The 18,773-nt window shown below is 41.8% G+C and overlaps 1 protein-coding gene across 1 annotated transcript; it reads left to right on the top strand.

Moving 5' to 3' along the window:
* The first annotated feature begins 16,513 nt into the window (after nt 1-16,513).
* Nucleotides 16,514-18,082, top strand: LOC123490763 (glutaminase liver isoform, mitochondrial-like). The gene is made up of 5 exons (XM_045220636.1): nt 16,514-16,846; nt 17,082-17,174; nt 17,312-17,373; nt 17,543-17,619; nt 18,027-18,082. The coding sequence occupies exons 1-5, from the start codon at nt 16,700-16,702 to the stop codon at nt 18,080-18,082; spliced, it is 435 nt and encodes a 144-aa protein (XP_045076571.1). The 5' UTR covers nt 16,514-16,699.
* The last annotated feature ends 691 nt before the right edge of the window (nt 18,083-18,773 follow it).

The following is an 18,773-nucleotide window of genomic DNA, read 5'->3' on the forward strand; positions in this document are numbered from 1 at the left end:
GTAGTAGTCATACAGTTGTTATACAGTTGTTATACAGTGGTACTTGTATCAATCAATCAATCAATTTTATTTTATATAAGCCCTTCTTACATCAGCTAATATCTCGGTAAGTGCTTTGCAGAAACCCAGCCTAAAACCCCAAACAGCTAGTAGTGCAGGTGTAGAAGCCGCACGAGTGGCTTTAGGAAAAACTCTCCCTAAAAGGCCAAAGCCTAGGAAGAAGCCTGAGAGGAACCAGGCTATGAGGGTGGCCAGTCCTCTTCTGGCACTGTGCCTGAGTGGGAATTATAACAGAACCATGCCAAGATGTTTCAAAAATGTTCATAAGTGACAAGCATGGTCAAATGTCAATCGGGAATAAATCTCAGTTGGCACTTATAGCTTCGATCATTAAGTTGAAAACAGCAGGTCTGGGACAGTGGGGGTTCCATAACCGCGATGGCAGAACAGTTGAAACTGGAGATAGCAGCAAGGCCAGGCGGACTGGGGACAGCAAGGAGTCACCACGGCGGTAGTCCCGTATGGTCCTAGGGCTCCAGGTCTCTCAGTTGGCTTTTCTGGCCGATGTTAAGAAGTTGAAAACAGCAGGTCTGGGACAGGTAGGGGTTTCGTAACCGCAGGCAGAACAGTTGAAACTGGACTAGCAGCAAGGTCAGGCGGCTGGGGACAGCAAAGGTGTCAGCATGCCCGGTGGTCCTGACGTATGGTCCTGGGAGCTCAGGTTCTCAAGGAAGAGGAATGCGAGAGAATTGAAAGCATACTTAAATTCACACAGGACACTTCGATAAGACAGGAGAAGTACTCCAGGTATAACCAGACTCAACCCCAGCCCCGACACATAAACTACTGCAGCATAAATACTGGAGGCTGAGACAGGAGCGTCCGAGACACTGTGGCCCCATCCGGAAACCGGACAGGGCTCAAACAGGAAGGATATAACCCCACCCCACTCTGCCAAAGCACAGCCCCCGCACCACCAGAGGATATCCTCAACCACCAACTTACAATCCTGAGACAAGGCCGAGTATAGAGCCCACAGGGTCTCCACCCAGCTCCAAACCAATGGGGGCGCCAACCCAGACAGGAAGATCACGTCAGTAACTCAACCCACTCAAGTGACGCACCCTCTCTAGGGACGGCAGGAAAGAGCACCAGCAAGCCAGTGACTCAGCCCTGTAACAGGGTTAGGAGGCAGAGAACCCCAGTGGAGAGAGGGGAACCGGCCTGGCAGAGACAGCAAGGGCTGTTCGTTGCTCCAGAGCCTTTCCGTTCACCTTCCCACTCCTGGGCCAGACTACACTCAATCATATGACCCTACTGAAGAGATAAGTCTTCAGTAAAGACTTAAAGGTTGAGACCGAGTCTGCCTCTCTCACATGGGTAGGCAAACTGTTCCATAAAAATGGAGATCTATAGGAGAAAGCCCTGGCCTCCCGCTGTTTGCTTAGAAATTCTAGGGACAATTAGAGCCTGCGTCTTGTGACCGTAGGTACTTATTGGTATGTACGGCAGACCAACTCGGAAAGATAGGTAGGAGCAAGCCCAAGTAATGGCACTTATGAGGTTAACAGTGAAAACCTGAAATCAGCCCTTGCCTTAACAGGAAGCCAGTGTAGGAAGCTGCACTGGAGTAATATGATCAAATTTCTTGGTTCTGGGTCAGGATTCAAGCAGCCGTATTTAGCACTAACTGAAGTTTATTTAAGTGCTTTATCCGGGTAAAGCTTGGGAAAGTAGAGCATTGCAGTAGTTCTAACCTAGAAGTAACAAATGCCTGGATTAATTTTTCTGCATCATTTTTGGACAGAAAATTTCTGATTTTTGCAATGTTACGTAGATGGAAAAAGCTGTCCCCTTGAAACAGTCTTGATATGTTCGCAAAAGAGAGATCAGGGTCAAGAGTGACCTTGCGAAAGTCCTTTCAAGCAGTTTTATTTGAGACGACTTTACAACCATCAAGATGAATTGTCAGATTTAACAGAAGATTCTCTTTTGTTTCTTGGGACCTAGAACAAGCATCTCTGTTTTGTCCGAGTTTTAAAGTAAGAAAGTTTTTCAGCCATCCACTTTTATGTTCTGAAACTACAGGGTTTCTAAAGCGAGGGCAATTTTGAGAGCTTTCACCATATTTCATTGAAATGTGCTGTGTGTCATCCGCATAGCAGTGAAAGTTAACATTATGGTTTTCGAATAACATCCCCAAGAGGTAAAAATATATAGTGAAAACAATAGTGGTCCTAAAACGAACCTTGGAACACCCGAAATGTACAAGTTGATTTGTCGGAGGACAGACCATTCACAGAGACAAACTGATATCTTTCCGACAGGTAAGATCCTAAACCAGGCCAGAACTTGTCCGTGTAGACCAATTTGGGTTTCCAGTCTCTCCAAAAGAATGTGGTGATCGATAGTGTCAAAGGGCGGCACTAAGGTCTAGTAGCAATGCGAGGACAGATGCAGGCCTCGGTCTGACGCCATTAAAGGTCATTTACCACCTTCAGCAAGTGGCAGTCTCAGTGCTATGATGGGGTTAAAACCAGACTGAAGCATTTTGTAGCATTGTTTGTCTTCGAAAGGCAGTAGGTTGCTTTTGCACAACAGCTTTTCAAAATTTTTGAGAGGAATGGAAGATTCGATATAGGCCGATAGTTTTTTATATTTTTCGGTCAAGGTTTGGGTTTTTCAAGAGAGGCTTTATCATCTGCCACTTTTAGTGAGTTTGAGTACACATCCGGTGGATAGAGAGCTGTTTATTATGTTCAACATAGAGGAGGGCCACACAGGAAAGCTCCTTCCAGCAGTTTAGTAGGAATAGGATCCAGTATGCAGCTTGAAGGTTTAGAGGCCATGATTATTTTCATCATTGTGTCAAGAGATATAGTACTAAAACACTTAAGTGTCTCCTCCGATCCCAGGCCCTCGCAGAGCTGTGCAGATCCAGGACAGCTAAGCCCTGGAGGAATACGCGATTCAAAGAGAGTCCGTAATTTGCTTTCTAATAGTCGCGATCTTTTCCCTCAAAGAAGTTCTGAATTTATTACTGCTGAAGTGAAAGCCATCTCCTCTCTTGGGGAATGCTGCTTTTAGTTAGCTTTTGCAACAAAGTATCAAAAAGAAATTTTGGATTGTTCTTATTTTTCCTCGATTAGTTGGAAAAGTAGGATGATCGAGCAGCAGTGAGGGCTCTTCGGTACTGCACGCGATACTGTCTTTCCAAGCTAGTCGGAAGACTTCCAGTTTGGATATGGCGCCATTTCCGTTCCAATTTCCTGGAAGCTTGCTTCCAAAGCTTCGGGTATTTTCTGTACCAGGGAGCTAGTTTCTTATGACAAATGTTTTTCGTTTTTAGGGTGCAAACTGCATCTAGGGTATTGCGCAAGGTTAAATTGGAGTTCTCAGTTAAGTGGTTAACTGATTTTTGTCCTCTGACGTCCTTGGTGGCAGAAGGAGTCTGGAAGGGCATCAAGGGAATTTTTGTGTTGTCTGAGAATTTATAGCACGACTTTTGATGCTCCTTGGTTGGGGTCTGAGCAGATTATTTGTTGGCGATTGCAAACGTAATAAAATGGTGGTCGATAGTCCAGGATTTTGTGGAAAAACATTAAGATCTACAACATTTATTCCATGGGACAAAACTAGGTCCAGGAAGTATGACTGTGCGCAGTAGTAGGTCCAGAGACATGTTGGACAAAACCCACTGAGTCGATGATGGCTCCGAAAGACTTTTGGAGTGGGTCTGTGGACTTCTCCCAGTGAATATTAAAATCACCAAAAATTAGAATATGATCTGCTATGACTACAAGGTCTGATAGGAATTCAGGAAACTCCAGAGAGAGGAACGCTGTATGGCCCAGGAGGCCTGTAAACAAGTAGCTTCTATAAAAAGTGATTGAGTAGGCTGCATAGATTTCATGACTAGAAGCTCAAAAAGACGAAAAACGCCATTTTTTTTTGTAAATTGAAATTTGCTATCGTAAATGTTAGCAACACCTCCGCCTACGGGATGCACGGGAATAGTGGTCACTAGTGTAACCAGGAGGTGAGGCCTCATTTAACACAGCAAATTCATCAGGCTTAAGCCATGTTTCAGTCAGGCCAATCACATCAAGATTATGATCTGATTAGTTCTTGACTATGACTGGCTTTGAAGTGAGGATCTAACATTAAGGTAACCCTATTTTTGAGATTGAGGTATCACGATCTCTTTCAATAATGGCAGGAATGGAGGAGGTCTTTATCCTAATAAGGATTGCTAAGGTGAACACCGCCATGTTTAGTTTTGCCCAACCTAGGTCGAGGCACAGACACAGTCTCAATGGGTATGGCTGAGCTGACTACACTGACTGTGCAATATTGGCAGACTCCACTAAGCTGGCAGGTTGGCTAACAGGCTGCCTGGCCTGCACCCTATTTCACTGTGGGGCTAGAGGAGTTAGAGCCCCATCTATGTTGGTAGATAAGATGAGAGCACCCCTCCAGCTAGGATGGAGTCCGTCCCTCATCAGCAGGTCAGGCTTGGTCCTGTTTGTGGGTGAGTCCCAGAAAGAGGGCCATTCTACAAATTCTATCTTTTGGGAGGGGGCAGAAAACAGTTTTCAACCAGCGATTGAGTGCTGAGACTCTGCTGTAGAGCTCATCACTCCCTAACTGGGAGGGGCCAGAGACAATTACTCGATGCCGACACATCTTTCTAGCTAATTTACGCTGAGCTATGTTGCACTTGGTGACCTCTGACTGTTTCATCCCTAACATCGTTGGTGCGACGTGGATAACAATATCTCTATACTCTCTACACTGGCCAGTTTTAGCTTTACGCCAGCACCATCTTTAGATTAGCCTTCGGGGTAGCCCTGCCCCCCTGGTAAACAGTGTATGATCGCTGGGTGATTCAAGTTTTTAAAGTCTAATACTGGGTAATGGAGTCGCCAATGACTAGGGTTTTCAATTTGTCAGAGCTAAATGGTGGAGCTCGGCGCCCCAGACCCCGAACGGGAGGAGTAGAGACAAGAGAAGACTCGACTCGAACTCCGACTTCGCTACAATAATGGGAAAACCGGTTGAAAGTTTCTGTCGGCTGAATGAGCGACACCGTTGATCATTCCAACAGTATTTCCCTCCAGAAGCCATGAGAAAAGTTGTCCGGCGTGCGGGGACTGTGCGGATTTGCAGACTAACGTTACTATCTGTACTTACTGGTGGCACAGACGCTGTTTCTTCCTTTCCTACACTGAAATTACCCTTGCCTAACGTATTGCGTCTGAAGCTGGGCTTGTAGCACAGCCATTCTCGCCCGGTAAGGCGATCGTTCTCCTGTATATTATGAGTACAGCGACTGCAATTCGAGAAGACATCATGTTAATGTTCCACTACTTAGCTTCGGGCTGTTGAAGATGATTTATGAACCATGTCCAGATAAAGCGTCGGAGTGAAAAGTTGAATGAGGGAAAAAAGTTGCATGGAAAAAAGGGAAAAATAAAAGTAAGTTGAGCAAAAACGCACAGGAAAATGAATCTTCTGTCTCGGGATAAAACGTCCGGGGTGAAAAAAGTTCGAATAAAAGATGAGTGAGGACAAAACTAAAAGTTGGTAAATTTGTTGAACACAGAGATTGATTAAATCGTTTATTCAAAAGTAAACGTGAATAGTTTGGCAGGTAGCCAAGTAGCAGCAAACAGCACAGCAGCACGGAGACAATGCGGAAGCGAGAAACAAGAGGGCGTCAACTCATTGACAAGTACAAGACGTTATTTGGTTATTATTGGCATAATCATACAGTAGTCATACAGTAGTCATACAGTAGTCATACAGTTGTTATACGGTAGTCGTACAGTAGTCATAGTGTAGTCATACAGTAGTCATATAGTAGTCATACAGTTGTTATATAGTAGTCATACAGTTGTTATACAGTAGTCATACAGTTGTTATGCAGTTGTCATACAGTAGTCATACAGTAGTCATGCAGTAGTCATACAGTTGTTATATGGTAGTCACACAGTAGTTATACTGTTGTTATACAGTAGTCATATAGTAGTCATACAGTAGTCATACAGTTGTTATACAGTAGTCTTACAGTGGTCATACAGTTGTCATACAGTTGTTAGACGGTAGTCATACAGCAGTCATACTGTAGTCATACAGTAGTCATACAGTTGTTATACAGTAGTCATACAGTAGTTATACAGTAGTTATACAGTTGTTATATGGTAGTCATACAGTAGTCATACTGTGGTCATACAGTAGTCATACAGTAGTTATACAGTTGTTATACAGTTGTTATACAGTAGTCATACAGTTGTTATACAGTTGTTATACAGTAGTCATACTGTGGTCATACAGTAGTCATACAGTAGTCATACAGTTGTTATACAGTTGTTATAAAGTAGTCATACAGTTGTTATACAGTTGTTATACAGTTGTTATACGGTAGTCGTACAGTAGTCGCACAGTAGTTGTACAGTAGTCATACAGTAGTCGTACAGTAGTCGTACAGTAGTTGTACAGTAGTTGTACAGTAGTCGTACAGTAGTCATACAGTAGTCATACAGTTGTCATACAGTAGTTATTTAGTTGTTATACGGTAGTCATACAGTAGTCATACAGTAGTCATACAGTAGCTATACAGCTGTCATACAGTAGTCACACAGTGGTCATACAGTAGTCATGTTGTGGTCATATAGTAGTCATACAGTTGTTATACAGTAGTCATACTGTTGTCATACAGTAGTCATACAGTAGACATACAGTAGTTATACTGTGGTCATACAGTAGTCATACAGTAGTCATATAGTTGTTATACAGTAGTCATACAGTTGTTATACTGTTGTCATACAGTAGTCATACTGTAGTCATACAGTAGTCATGCAGTTGTTATACGGTAGTTATACAGTGGTCATACAGTAGTCATACAGTAGTCATGAAGTTATTATACAGTGGTCATACAGTGGTCATACGGTAGTTATACAGTAGTCATACAGTAGTCATACAGTAGTTGTGCAGTAGTCATACAGTTGTTATACAGTTGTTATACAGTAGTCATACAGTAGTTATACAGTAGTCATACAGTTGTTGTACGGTAGTCATACAGTTGTCATGCTGTAGTCATACAGTTGTTATATAGTAGTCATACAGTTGTTATACAGTAGTCATACAGTTGTTATACAGTAGTCATACAGTAGTCATACAGTTGTTATACAGTTGTTACACAGTAGTCATACAGCAGTTATACAGTAGTCATACAGTTGTTATACGGTAGTCATACAGTAGTCATACAGTAGTCATACAGTTGTTATACAGCAGTCATACAGTTGTTATACAGTAGTCATACAGTTGTCATACAGTAGTCATACAGTTGTTATACAGTAGTCATACAGTAGTCATACAGTTGTCATACAGTTGTCATACAGTTGTCATGCAGTTGTTATACAGTAGTCATACAGTTGTCATACAGTTGTCATACAGTTGTTGTATGGTAGTCATACAGTAGTCATACTGTGGTCATACAGTAGTCATACAGTAGTTATACAGTAGTTATACAGCTGTCATGCAGTAGTCATACAGTGGTTATATTGTAGTCATACAGTTGTTATACAGTAGTCGTACAGTAGTCGTGCAGTAGTCATACAGTGGTCATACAGTTATACAGTAGTTATACAGTAGTCATACAGTTGTTATGCAGTAGTCATACAGTAGTCATACAGTTGTTATACAGTTGTTATACAGTAGTCATACAGTGGTCATACAGTTGTTATATGGTAGTCATACTGTAGTCATACTGTAGTCATACAGTTGTCATACAGTTGTTATACAGTAGTTATACAGTAGTCATACAGTTGTTATACGGTAGTCATACAGTAGTCATACAGTTGTTATACAGTAGTCTTACAGTAGTTATACAGTTGTCATACAGTTGTTAGACGGTAGTCATACTGTAGTCATACAGTAGTCGTACTGTAGTCATACAGTAGTCATACTGTAGTTATACAGTAGTCATACAGTTGTTAAACGGTAGTCATACAGTGGTCATACAGTTGTTATACAGTAGTCTTGAAGTAGTCATACAGTAGTCATACAGTTGTTATACAGTAGTCATACAGTAGTCATACGGTTGTCATACAGTTGTTATACAGTAGTCGTACAGTAGTCATACAGTAGTCATACGGTGGTCATACGGCTGTTATATGGTAGTCATACAGTAGTCATAATGTGGTCATACAGTAGTCATACAGTAGTCATACAGTTGTTATACAGTTGTTAGACGGTAGTCATACAGTGGTCATACAGTTGTTATACAGTAGTCTTTAAGTAGTCATACAGTAGTCATACTGTTGTTAGACGGTAGTCATACAGTTGTCATACAGTAGTCATACAGTAGTCATACAGTAGTCATACAGTTGTTATATGGTAGTCATACAGTAGTCATACTGTGTTCATACAGTAGTCATACTGTAGTTATACAGTAGTCATACAGTTGTTATACAGTAGTCATACAGTTGTTATACAGTTGTTATACAGTAGTCATACAGTAGTCATACAGTTGTTATACAGTTGTCATACAGTAGTCATACAGTAGTCATACAGTGGTCATACAGTTATACAGTAGTTATACAGTAGTCATACAGTTGTTATGCAGTAGTCATACAGTAGTCATACTGTGGTCATACAGTTGTCATGCAGTGGTCATACAGTAGTCATACAGTTGTTATATGGTAGTCATACTGTGGTCATACAGTAGTTATACAGTAGTTATACAGTAGTCATACAGTTGTTATACAGTTGTTATACAGTAGTCATACAGTTGTTATACAGTTGTTATACAGTAGTCATACAGTAGTCATACAGTTGTTATACAGTTGTCATACAGTAGTCATACAGTAGTCATACAGTTGTTATACAGTAGTCATACAGTAGTCATACAGTAGTCATACAGTTGTCATGCAGTGGTCATACAGTTGTTATACAGTTGTTATACAGTAGTTATACAGTTGTTATATGGTAGTCATACAGTAGTCATACTGTGGTCATACAGGAGTCATACAGTAGTTATACAGTTGTTATACAGTTGTTATACAGTAGTCATACAGTTGTTATACAGTTGTTATACAGTAGTCATACAGTTGTTATACGGTAGTCGTACAGTAGTCGTACAGTAGTCATACAGTAGGTCATACAGTTGTTATACAGTAGTCTTACAGTAGTCATACAGTTGTCATACAGTTGTTATGCAGTTGTTATATGGTAGTCATACAGTAGTCATACAGTAGTCATACAGTAGCTATACAGCTGTCATACAGTAGTCACACAGTGGTCATACAGTAGTCATATTGTGGTCATATAGTAGTCATACAGTTGTTATACAGTAGTCATATTGTGGTCATATAGTAGTCGTACAGTTGTTATACGGTAGTCATGCTGTAGTCATACAGTAGTCATACAATAGTCATACAGTAGACATACAGTAGTTATACTGTAGTCATACAGTAGTCATACAGGAGTCATACAGAGTCATACAGTAGTCATATAGTTGTTATACAGTAGTCATACAGTAGTCATACAGTTGTCATGCAGTGGTCATACAGTTGTTATACAGTAGTTATACAGTTGTTATATGGTAGTCATACAGTAGTCATACTGTGGTCATACAGTAGTCATACAGTAGTTATACAGTTGTTATACAGTTGTTATACAGTAGTCATACAGTTGTTATACAGTTGTTATACAGTAGTCATACTGTGGTCATACAGTAGTCATACAGTAGTCATACAGTTGTTATACATTTGTTATAAAGTAGTCATACAGTTGTTATACAGTTGTTATACAGTAGTCATACAGTTGTTATACGGTAGTCGTACAGTAGTCGCACAGTAGTTGTACAGTAGTCATACAGTAGTCATACAGTAGTCGTACAGTGGTCGTACAGTAGTCGTACAGTAGTCATACAGTTGTCATACAGTAGTCATACAGTTGTCATACAGTAGTTATGCAGTTGTTATACGGTAGTCATACAGTAGTCATACAGTAGTCATACAGTAGCTATACAGCTGTCATACAGTAGTCACACAGTGGTCATACAGTAGTCATGTTGTGGTCATATAGTAGTCATACAGTTGTTATACAGTAGTCATACTGTTGTCATACAGTAGACATACAGTAGTTATACTGTGGTCATACAGTAGTCATATAGTTGTTATACAGTAGTCATACAGTTGTTATACTGTTGTCATACAGTAATCATACTGTAGTCATACAGTAGTCATACAGTAGTCATGCAGTTGTTATACGGTAGTTATACAGTGGTCATACAGTAGTCATACAGTAGTCATGAAGTTATTATACAGTGGTCATACAGTGGTCATACGGTAGTTATACAGTAGTCATACAGTAGTCATACAGTAGTTGTGCAGTAGTCATACAGTTGTTATACAGTTGTTATACAGTAGTCATACAGTAGTTATACAGTAGTCATACAGTTGTTGTACGGTAGTCATACAGTTGTCATGCTGTAGTCATACAGTTGTTATATAGTAGTCATACAGTTGTTATACAGTAGTCATACAGTTGTTATGCAGTAGTCATACAGTTGTCATACAGTAGTCATACAGTAGTCATGCAGTAGTCATACAGTTGTTATATGGTAGTCATACAGTAGTTATACTGCTGTTATACAGTAGTCATATAGTAGTCATACAGTAGTCATACAGTTGTTATACAGTAGTCTTAGTGGTCATACAGTTGTCATACAGTTGTTAGACGGTAGTCATACAGCAGTCATACTGTAGTCATACAGTAGTCATACAGTTGTTATACAGTAGTCATACAGTTGTTATACAGTAGTCATACAGTAGTCATACGGTTGTTATACAGTAGTCATACAGTAGTTATACAGTTGTCATACAGTTGTTATACGGTAGTCATACAGTAGTCATACTTTAGTCATACAGTAGTCATATAGTAGTCATACAGTTGTTATACAGTTGTTATACAGTAGTCATACAGTTGTTATACAGTAGTCATACAGTTGTTAGACAGTAGTCATACAGTTGTTATACAGTAGTCATACTGTTGTCATACAGTAGTCATACAGTAGTCATACAGTTGTTATATGGTAGTCATACAGTAGTTGTACCGTTGTCATACAGTAGTCATACAGTAGTCATACAGTAGTCATACAGTTGTTATACAGTAGTCTTACAGTGGTCATACAGTTGTCATACAGTTGTTAGATGGTAGTCATACAGCAGTCATACTGTAGTCATACAGTAGTCATACAGTTGTTATACAGTAGTCATACAGTTGTTATACAGTAGTCATACAGTTGTTATACAGATGTTATACAGTAGTCATACAGCAGTTATACAGTAGTCATACAGTTGTTATACGGTGGTCATACAGTAGTCATACTGTAGTCATACAGTAGTCATACAGCTGTCATACAGCTGTCATACAGTTGTTATACAGTAGTCATACAGTTGTCATACAGTAGTCATACGGTTGTTATACAGTAGTCATACAGTTGTCATACAGTAGTCATACGGTAGTCATGCAGTTGTTATACAGTAGTCTTACAGTAGTCATACAGTTGTCATACAGTTGTTATATGGTAGTCATACAGTAGTCATACTGTGGTCATACAGTAGTCATACAGTAGTTATACAGTATTTATACAGCTGTCATACAGTAGTCATACAGTAGTCATATTGTAGTCATACGGTAGTCATACAGTAGTTATACAGCTGTCATACAGTAGTCATACAGTAGTCATATTGTAGCCATACAGTAGTCATACAGTAGTTATACAGCTGTCATGCAGTAGTCATACAGTAGTTATATTGTAGTCATACAGTTGTTATACAGTAGTCATACAGTTGTTATGCAGTTGTTACACAGTAGTTATACGGTAGTCATACTGTAGTCATACAGTAGTCGTACAGTAGTCGTACAGTAGTCATACAGTAGTCATACAGTGGTCATACAGTTGTTATACAGTAGTCATACAGTTGTTATGCAGTAGTCATACAGTAGTCATACAGTGGTCATACTGTAGTTATACAGTAGTCATACAGTAGTCATACAGTGGTTATACAGTAGTCATACAGTAGTCATACAGTAGTCATACAGTAGTCGTACAGTTGTTGTACAGTTGTTATACAGTAGTCATACAGTTGTTATACAGTAGTCATACAGTTGTTATACAGTGGTCATACAGTAGTCATACAGTAGTTATACAGTGGTCATACAATAGTCATACAATAGTCATACAGTAGTCATACAGTAGTCATACAGTTGTTATACAGTAGTCATAGGGTAGTCATAGGGTAGTCATACGGTAGTCATACAGTAGTCATACAGTTGTTATACAGTGGTCATACAGTAGTCATACAGTAGTCATACTGTAGTTATACAGTGGTCATACAGTAGTCATACAGTAGTCATACAGTAGTTATACAGTAGTTATACAGTAGTCATACAGTAGTCATACAGTAGTCATACAGTAGTTATACAGTAGTCATACAGTAGTCGTACAGTTGTTATACAGTTGTTATACAGTAGTCATACAGTTGTTATACAGTAGTTATACAGTAGTCATACAGTAGTCATACAGTAGTCATACAGTAGTCATACAGTAGTTATACAGTACTTACACAATGGCGCCGGAGGGGATGGCTGCTGTTTTACGGGCTCCTAACCAACTGTGCTATTTTGTGTGTTTTTTCGCGTTGTTTGTAACTTATTTTGTACATAATGTTGCTGATACCGTCTCTTATGACCGAAAATAGCTTCTGGATATCAGAACAGAGATTACTCACCTCGAACTGGACAAAGATTTTTTCTTTAATGAGTCTGACGCGAAGGAAATACTGTTTCTCCGAGACCAGGCCAAAATCCCCGTCATTCGCGTGAAGAAAAGACGGAGGTACAGGAGGCGGAGATAGGGGTGCCTTGTGAGAATTAGTTGGCGAGTGGGTAACCCGCCTCTTTCATTCGTTCTATTGGCCAACGTGCAATCACTGGAGAATAAACTGGATGAGCTCCGTTCGAGACTATCCTACCAACGGGGCATTAAAAACTGTAATATCTGGCCTCCCGAGTGGTGCAGCGGTCTAAGGCACTGCAGTGCTTGAGGCGTCACTACAGATCCGGGTTCGATCCCGGGCTGTGACGCAGCCGGCCGCGATCCGGGAGACCCATGAGGCAACACACAATTGGCCCAGCGTCGTCCGGGTTAGGGGAGGGTTTGGCTGGCCATCGCGCTCTAGCGACTGCTGTGGCGGGCCGGGCGCATGCACGCTGAAACGGTCGCCAGTTGGACGGTATTTCCTCCGACACATTGGTTCGGCTGGCTTCCGGGTTAAGCGAGCAGGGTGTCAAGAAGCAGTGCGGCTTGGCAGGGTCGTGTTTCAGAGGACGCCTGGCTCTCGACCTTCGCCTCTCCCGACTCCATACGGGAGTTGCAGCGATGGGACAAGACTGTAACTACCATTTTGGATATCACGAAAAAATAACAATAAATACTGTAGACCACCTTTACTCCACACACAGAGATGCATACAAAGCTCTCCCTCGCCCTCCATTTGGCAAATCTGACCATAATTCTATCCTCCTGATTCCTGCTTACAAGCAAAAACGAAAGCAGGAAGTACCAGTGACTCACTATACGGAAGTGGTCAGATGAGCGGATGCCTACGCTACAGAACTGTTTTTTGCTAGCACAGACAGGAATATGTTCCAGGATTCATCCAATGGCATTAAGGAGTATACCACCTCAGGCACCGGCTTCATCGATAAGTGCATCGACGATGTCGTCCCTACAGTGATCGTACGTACAGTACCAGTCCAAAGTTTGGAACACACCTACTCAAATCCAGGGTTTTTCTTTACTTTTTTACTATTTTCTACAATGTAAAATCCCACTAAGCCCAAAACCAGATGGGATGGCGTACGCTGTAGAATGCTGTGGTAGGCATGCTGGTTAAGTGTGCCTTGAATTCTAAATAAATCACAGACAGTGTCACCAGCAAAGCACCCCCACACCATCACACCACCTCCTCCATGCTTTACGGTGGGAAATACAAATGCGGAGATCATCCGTTCACCAACACCGCGTCTCACAAAGACACGGCGGTTGGAATTTTCACCGGTCTGATGTCCATTGCTCGTATTTCTTGGCCCAAGCAGGTCTCTTCTTCTTATTGGTGTCCTTTAGTAGTGGTTTCTTTGCAGCAATTCGACCATGAAGGCCTGATTCACACAGTCCCGTCTGAACAGTTGATGTTGAGACGTGTCTGTTACTTGAACTCTGTGAAGCATTTATTTGGGCTACATTTTCTGAGGCAGGTAACTCTAATGAACTTATCCTCTGTAGCAGAGGTAACTCTGGGTCTTCCATTCCTGTGGCGGTCCTCATGAGAGCCAGTTTTATCATAGCGCTTGATGGTTTTTGCGACTGCACTTGAAGAAACTTTCAAAGTTCTTGAAATGTTCCGTGTTGACTGACCTTCATGTCTTAAAGTAATTATGGATTTCTCTTTGCTTATTTGAGCTGTTCTTGCCATAATATGGACTTGGTCTTTTACCAAATAGGGCTATCTTCTGTATACCACCCCCCACCTTGTCACAACACAACTGATTGGCTCAAACGCATTAAGAAGTTAATAAATTCCACAAATTAACTTTTAAGAAAGCACACCTGTTAATTGAAATGCATTGCAGGTGAGTACCCTCATGAAGCTGAGTCGAGAGAATGCCAAGAGTGTGCAAAAGCTGTCATCAAGGCAAAGGTGGCTTTTTCAAGAATCCCTCAAATATAAAATATATTTTGATTTGTTTAACACTTTTTTGGTTACTAAATGATTCCATATGTGTTATTTCATAGTTTTGATGTCTTAACTATTATTCTACAATGTAGAAAATAGTAAAAATAAAGAAAAACCCTGGAACGAGGAGGTGTGTCCAAACCTTTGACTGGAAGTGTACATATCCCAACCAGAAGCCATGGATTACAGGTAACATCCGCACCGAGCTAAAGGCTAGAGCTGCCGCTTTCAAGGAGCGGGACACTAATCCGGACGCTTATAAGAAATCCTGCTATGCCCTCAGACGAACCATCAAACAGGCAAAGCGTCAATACAGGACTAAGATTGAATCCTACTACACCGGCTCTGATGCTCGTCAGATGCGGCAGAGCTTGCAAACTACAAAGGGAAACCCAGCCATTGCCCAGTGATGTGAGCCTACCATACGGGCTAAATGCCTTTTATGCTCGCTGAGGCAAGCAAACATTGAAGCATGCATGAGAGCACCAGCTGTTCCCGAACGACTGTGTGATCACGCTCTCCATAGCCGATGTGAGCAAGACCTTTAAACAAGTTAACATTCACAAGGCCACAGGCCAGATGGATTACCAGGACATGTACTCAGAGCATGCGCAGAACAACTGGCAAGTGTCTTCACTGACATTTTCAACCTCTCCCCTAACCGAGTCTGTAATACCTAAATGTTTAAAGCAGACCACCATAGTCCCTGTGCCCAAGAAAGCGAAGGTAACCTGCCTAAATGACTACCGCCCCGTAGCACTCACGTCGGTAGCCATCAAGTGCTTTGAAAGGCTGGTCATGGCTCACATCAAAACCATCATCCCGGAAACCCTAGACCCACTCCAATTCGCATACCGCCCCAACAGATCCACAGATGACGCAATCTCAATCGCACTCCACACTGCCCTTTCCCACCTGGACAAAAGGAACACCTATGTAAGAATGATGTTCATTGACTACAGCTCAGCGTTCAACACTATAGTGCCCACAAAGCTCCTCACTAAGTTAAGGACCCTGGGACTAAACACCTCCCTATGCAACTGGATCCTGGACTTCCTGACAGGTCGCCCCCAAGTGGTAATTGTAGGCAACAACACATCTGTCACGCTGATCCTCAACATGGGGCCCCTCAGGGTGCGTGTAGCCCCTCCTGTACTCCCTGTTCACCCACGACTGCTGGCACAAGCACGACTCCAACACAATCTTTAAGTTTGCTGACGACACCTCGGTGGTAGGCCTGATCACCGACAACGATGAGACAGCCTAGGGGAGGAGGGTCAGAGACCTGGCAGTGTGGTGCCAGGACAACAACCTCTCCCTCAACGTGAGCAAGACAATGGAGATGATCGTGAACTACAGGAAAAGGAGGACCGAACACGCCCCCATCCACATCGACAGGGCTGGTCCAAGCACACCAAGAAAGTTGTGAAGAGGGCACAACAACGCCTTTTCCCCCTCAGGATACTGAAAAGATTTGGCATGGGTCCCCAGATCCTCAAAAGTTCTACAGCTGCACATTCGAGAGCATCCTGACTGGTTGCATCACTGGTTGTTTTTTTTGTTTGTATTATCTTTTACCAGATCTAATGTGTTATATTTTCCTACATCAATTTCACATTTCCCACAAACTTCCAAAGTGTTTACTTTCAAATGGTATCAAGAATATGCATATCCTTGCTTCAGGTCCTGAGCTACAGGCAGTTAGATTTGGGGATGTCATTTTAGGCGAAAATTGAAAAAAAGGGTCAGATCCTTAAGAGGTTAAATGCCATGTATTAATAGTCGAGTAAACCTTTTTAAACATTTATTTGCCAAATAAAGGCCACATTTCTTTTTCTCATGTTGGATGCTTTAATTGACACTTTTATCATAACCTGTATGGCCCCTGTATGGTTCTTTCCCAGGTGGGCTTGCCTGCTAAGTCTGGGGTGTCAGGAGCAGTTCTATTGGTGGTCCCTAATGTCATGGGAGTCATGTGTTGGTCTCCTCCGCTAGACAAGGTTGGAAACAGTGTCCGGGGCATACACTTCTGCCAGGTAACCCATTTACATGTGATGTATGATACAATGACTGAATTACTTGTACAGAGTGAGCACTTGCTTGTACAGAGTGAGAAATGCTTGTGTGCTTCTTATGAATGTGTTTTGTCTAGGTTTTGAATGTGTTATGAAGTCCTTATGTAGGTACCCTTTAAATAGTATTAACCATATGCAAAATGCATAATGTTTTGGCCTCCTGATAACGATCTGCTTTTCTTTATTTGTCTTTCAGGAGCTGGTGTCTTCGTTTAACTTCCACAACTATGACAACCTGAGACACTTGGTCAAGAAGCAGGACCCTCGAAGGCAAGACGGGGATGATAGGGTAAGGGCTTTTGAGAGCTTTAGAAGGTAAACATACCAACAATTGAACATATTTGCTAAAACATGAATTGAGGTGGTGGTGTTGTCTCCCAGTGTCCCACCCAGTCCAAGGTGTATTTATCTCTGCTATATCTGTAGAACAAGTCTGTGGTGAGCTTGATGTTTGCGGCCTACAGTGGAGATGTGTCAGCCCTCAGAAGGTAAAAGAGCAAATCAAGGAGTCTGCAGAAGGAGGGTTTGTGTTTTACTTAGTTTCACCACGAAGTCACATATTGTAGATGTCACTCTCTCTCCTAGCTACTAATCCTTCACAGTAACTTAGGACTAACATGTAGAATATAGCTATCGTCTCCTATCCTGTCCTCTCAGGTTTGCTCTGTCATCGATGGACATGGAGCTGAAGGACTATGACTCTAGGACGGCTCTACACGTGGCTGCTGGCGAGGGTGAGCTTCCCTCCACTGGTGGCATTGTATCTTCAAAATGTTCTTACATGTGATGTTCTGGTGCCTCTAGGGTAATTCAGAAAGCTGATTAAGGACCTTATTACTGATTAATGTGTTTGCTTTTTTATGCCTGTGTTTTTCTTTCTGCTTGCATTTTGTATTTATATTTTGATGATGTGTATTTTCTTTCAGGGAAGCTCATCTGTGATGACTCTGATAAAATAAAGGTTAAATAAAATAAAATGTCTTATAATGCATCATAGTGATGTTATAGATACTTATGAGTTGTTATTACAGCTTCAGCGAGTGTTATAATGCAGTAGAAGTGTATCATAAGGGGCATTATGTGTGTGCCTCATAGCAAGTGTTACCAGGCTAACGTACATCTTGTGTGCTTTGTCCCTCAGGCCATGTGGATGTGGTACGGTTCCCAACAGACGCCTGCAAAGTCAACCCTTTGTGAAAGACCGGTACTGTATTATTCATTCATTCATCCACCTCCGTCCATCTATATCAATCTCTACTGACGTTGGCTCCAACCTAACAACATCCTTAGCTGCTGTATTCCCAGCCTCTCATGCCTATTTCTCCATCTCCTTCCTCGTTCTGTTCTCTGTGGCCGTTGTCTTTATTGGAGAGGTAGTTATTTTTTTAATAACTTCTGACATCCTTCAATTAGCTTCTGTCTCATCTCTACCACCTCCCTCCAGGTGGGGCAACATTCCCCTTGATGATGCCATGCAGTTTGGCCACGCAGTGCCGTGGTGAAGGGTCCTACAGAATTACCAGGTGGCCTGCCAGGAACAGGAGAGACTACCAGTGGCTGATACCATACCCAACCCCCCAAACTAGAGACTGTGAAGGCATGGTGATCAGGGGACGTATATATATCGCGTCTCCCATTAAGAGTGCCGATCTACGATCAATTTTGCGGAATGAAACAGATTATTATAGACGGGGAGGACAGTGATCCTAAATCAGCACCCCTACTTGATAAATGGGCCCAGGACCATCAGGGTCCATTCATTAGGTCCCAAATGGAAGATAACAGACCGAAACATGGAGAGACTTCCTCAAGTTGTCCAATAAAGAAAACACTCATTTTCGTTTTCTGTTGCAAATGGTAGTGTGTCCGAAGTGGTGCTCTAATTCCT

The sequence above is a fragment of the Coregonus clupeaformis genome, unplaced genomic scaffold, assembly GCF_020615455.1.
Source record: "Coregonus clupeaformis isolate EN_2021a unplaced genomic scaffold, ASM2061545v1 scaf4670, whole genome shotgun sequence".
In the NCBI taxonomy this organism is placed as follows: Eukaryota; Metazoa; Chordata; class Actinopteri; order Salmoniformes; family Salmonidae; genus Coregonus; species Coregonus clupeaformis.

What these genes read in the sequence shown, in the direction of transcription:
- LOC123490763 (XM_045220636.1), top strand. Translation starts at nt 16,700, where the DNA reads ATGGTTCTTTCCCAGGTGGGCTTGCCTGCTAAGTCTGGGGTGTCAGGA. An exon ending in GATGTGTCAGCCCTCAGAAG is followed by an intron (nt 17,374 to 17,542) that starts GTAAAAGAGCAA and finishes CTGTCCTCTCAG; the next exon opens with GTTTGCTCTGTCATCGATGG. An exon ending in ACACGTGGCTGCTGGCGAGG is followed by an intron (nt 17,620 to 18,026) that starts GTGAGCTTCCCT and finishes TTTGTCCCTCAG; the next exon opens with GCCATGTGGATGTGGTACGG.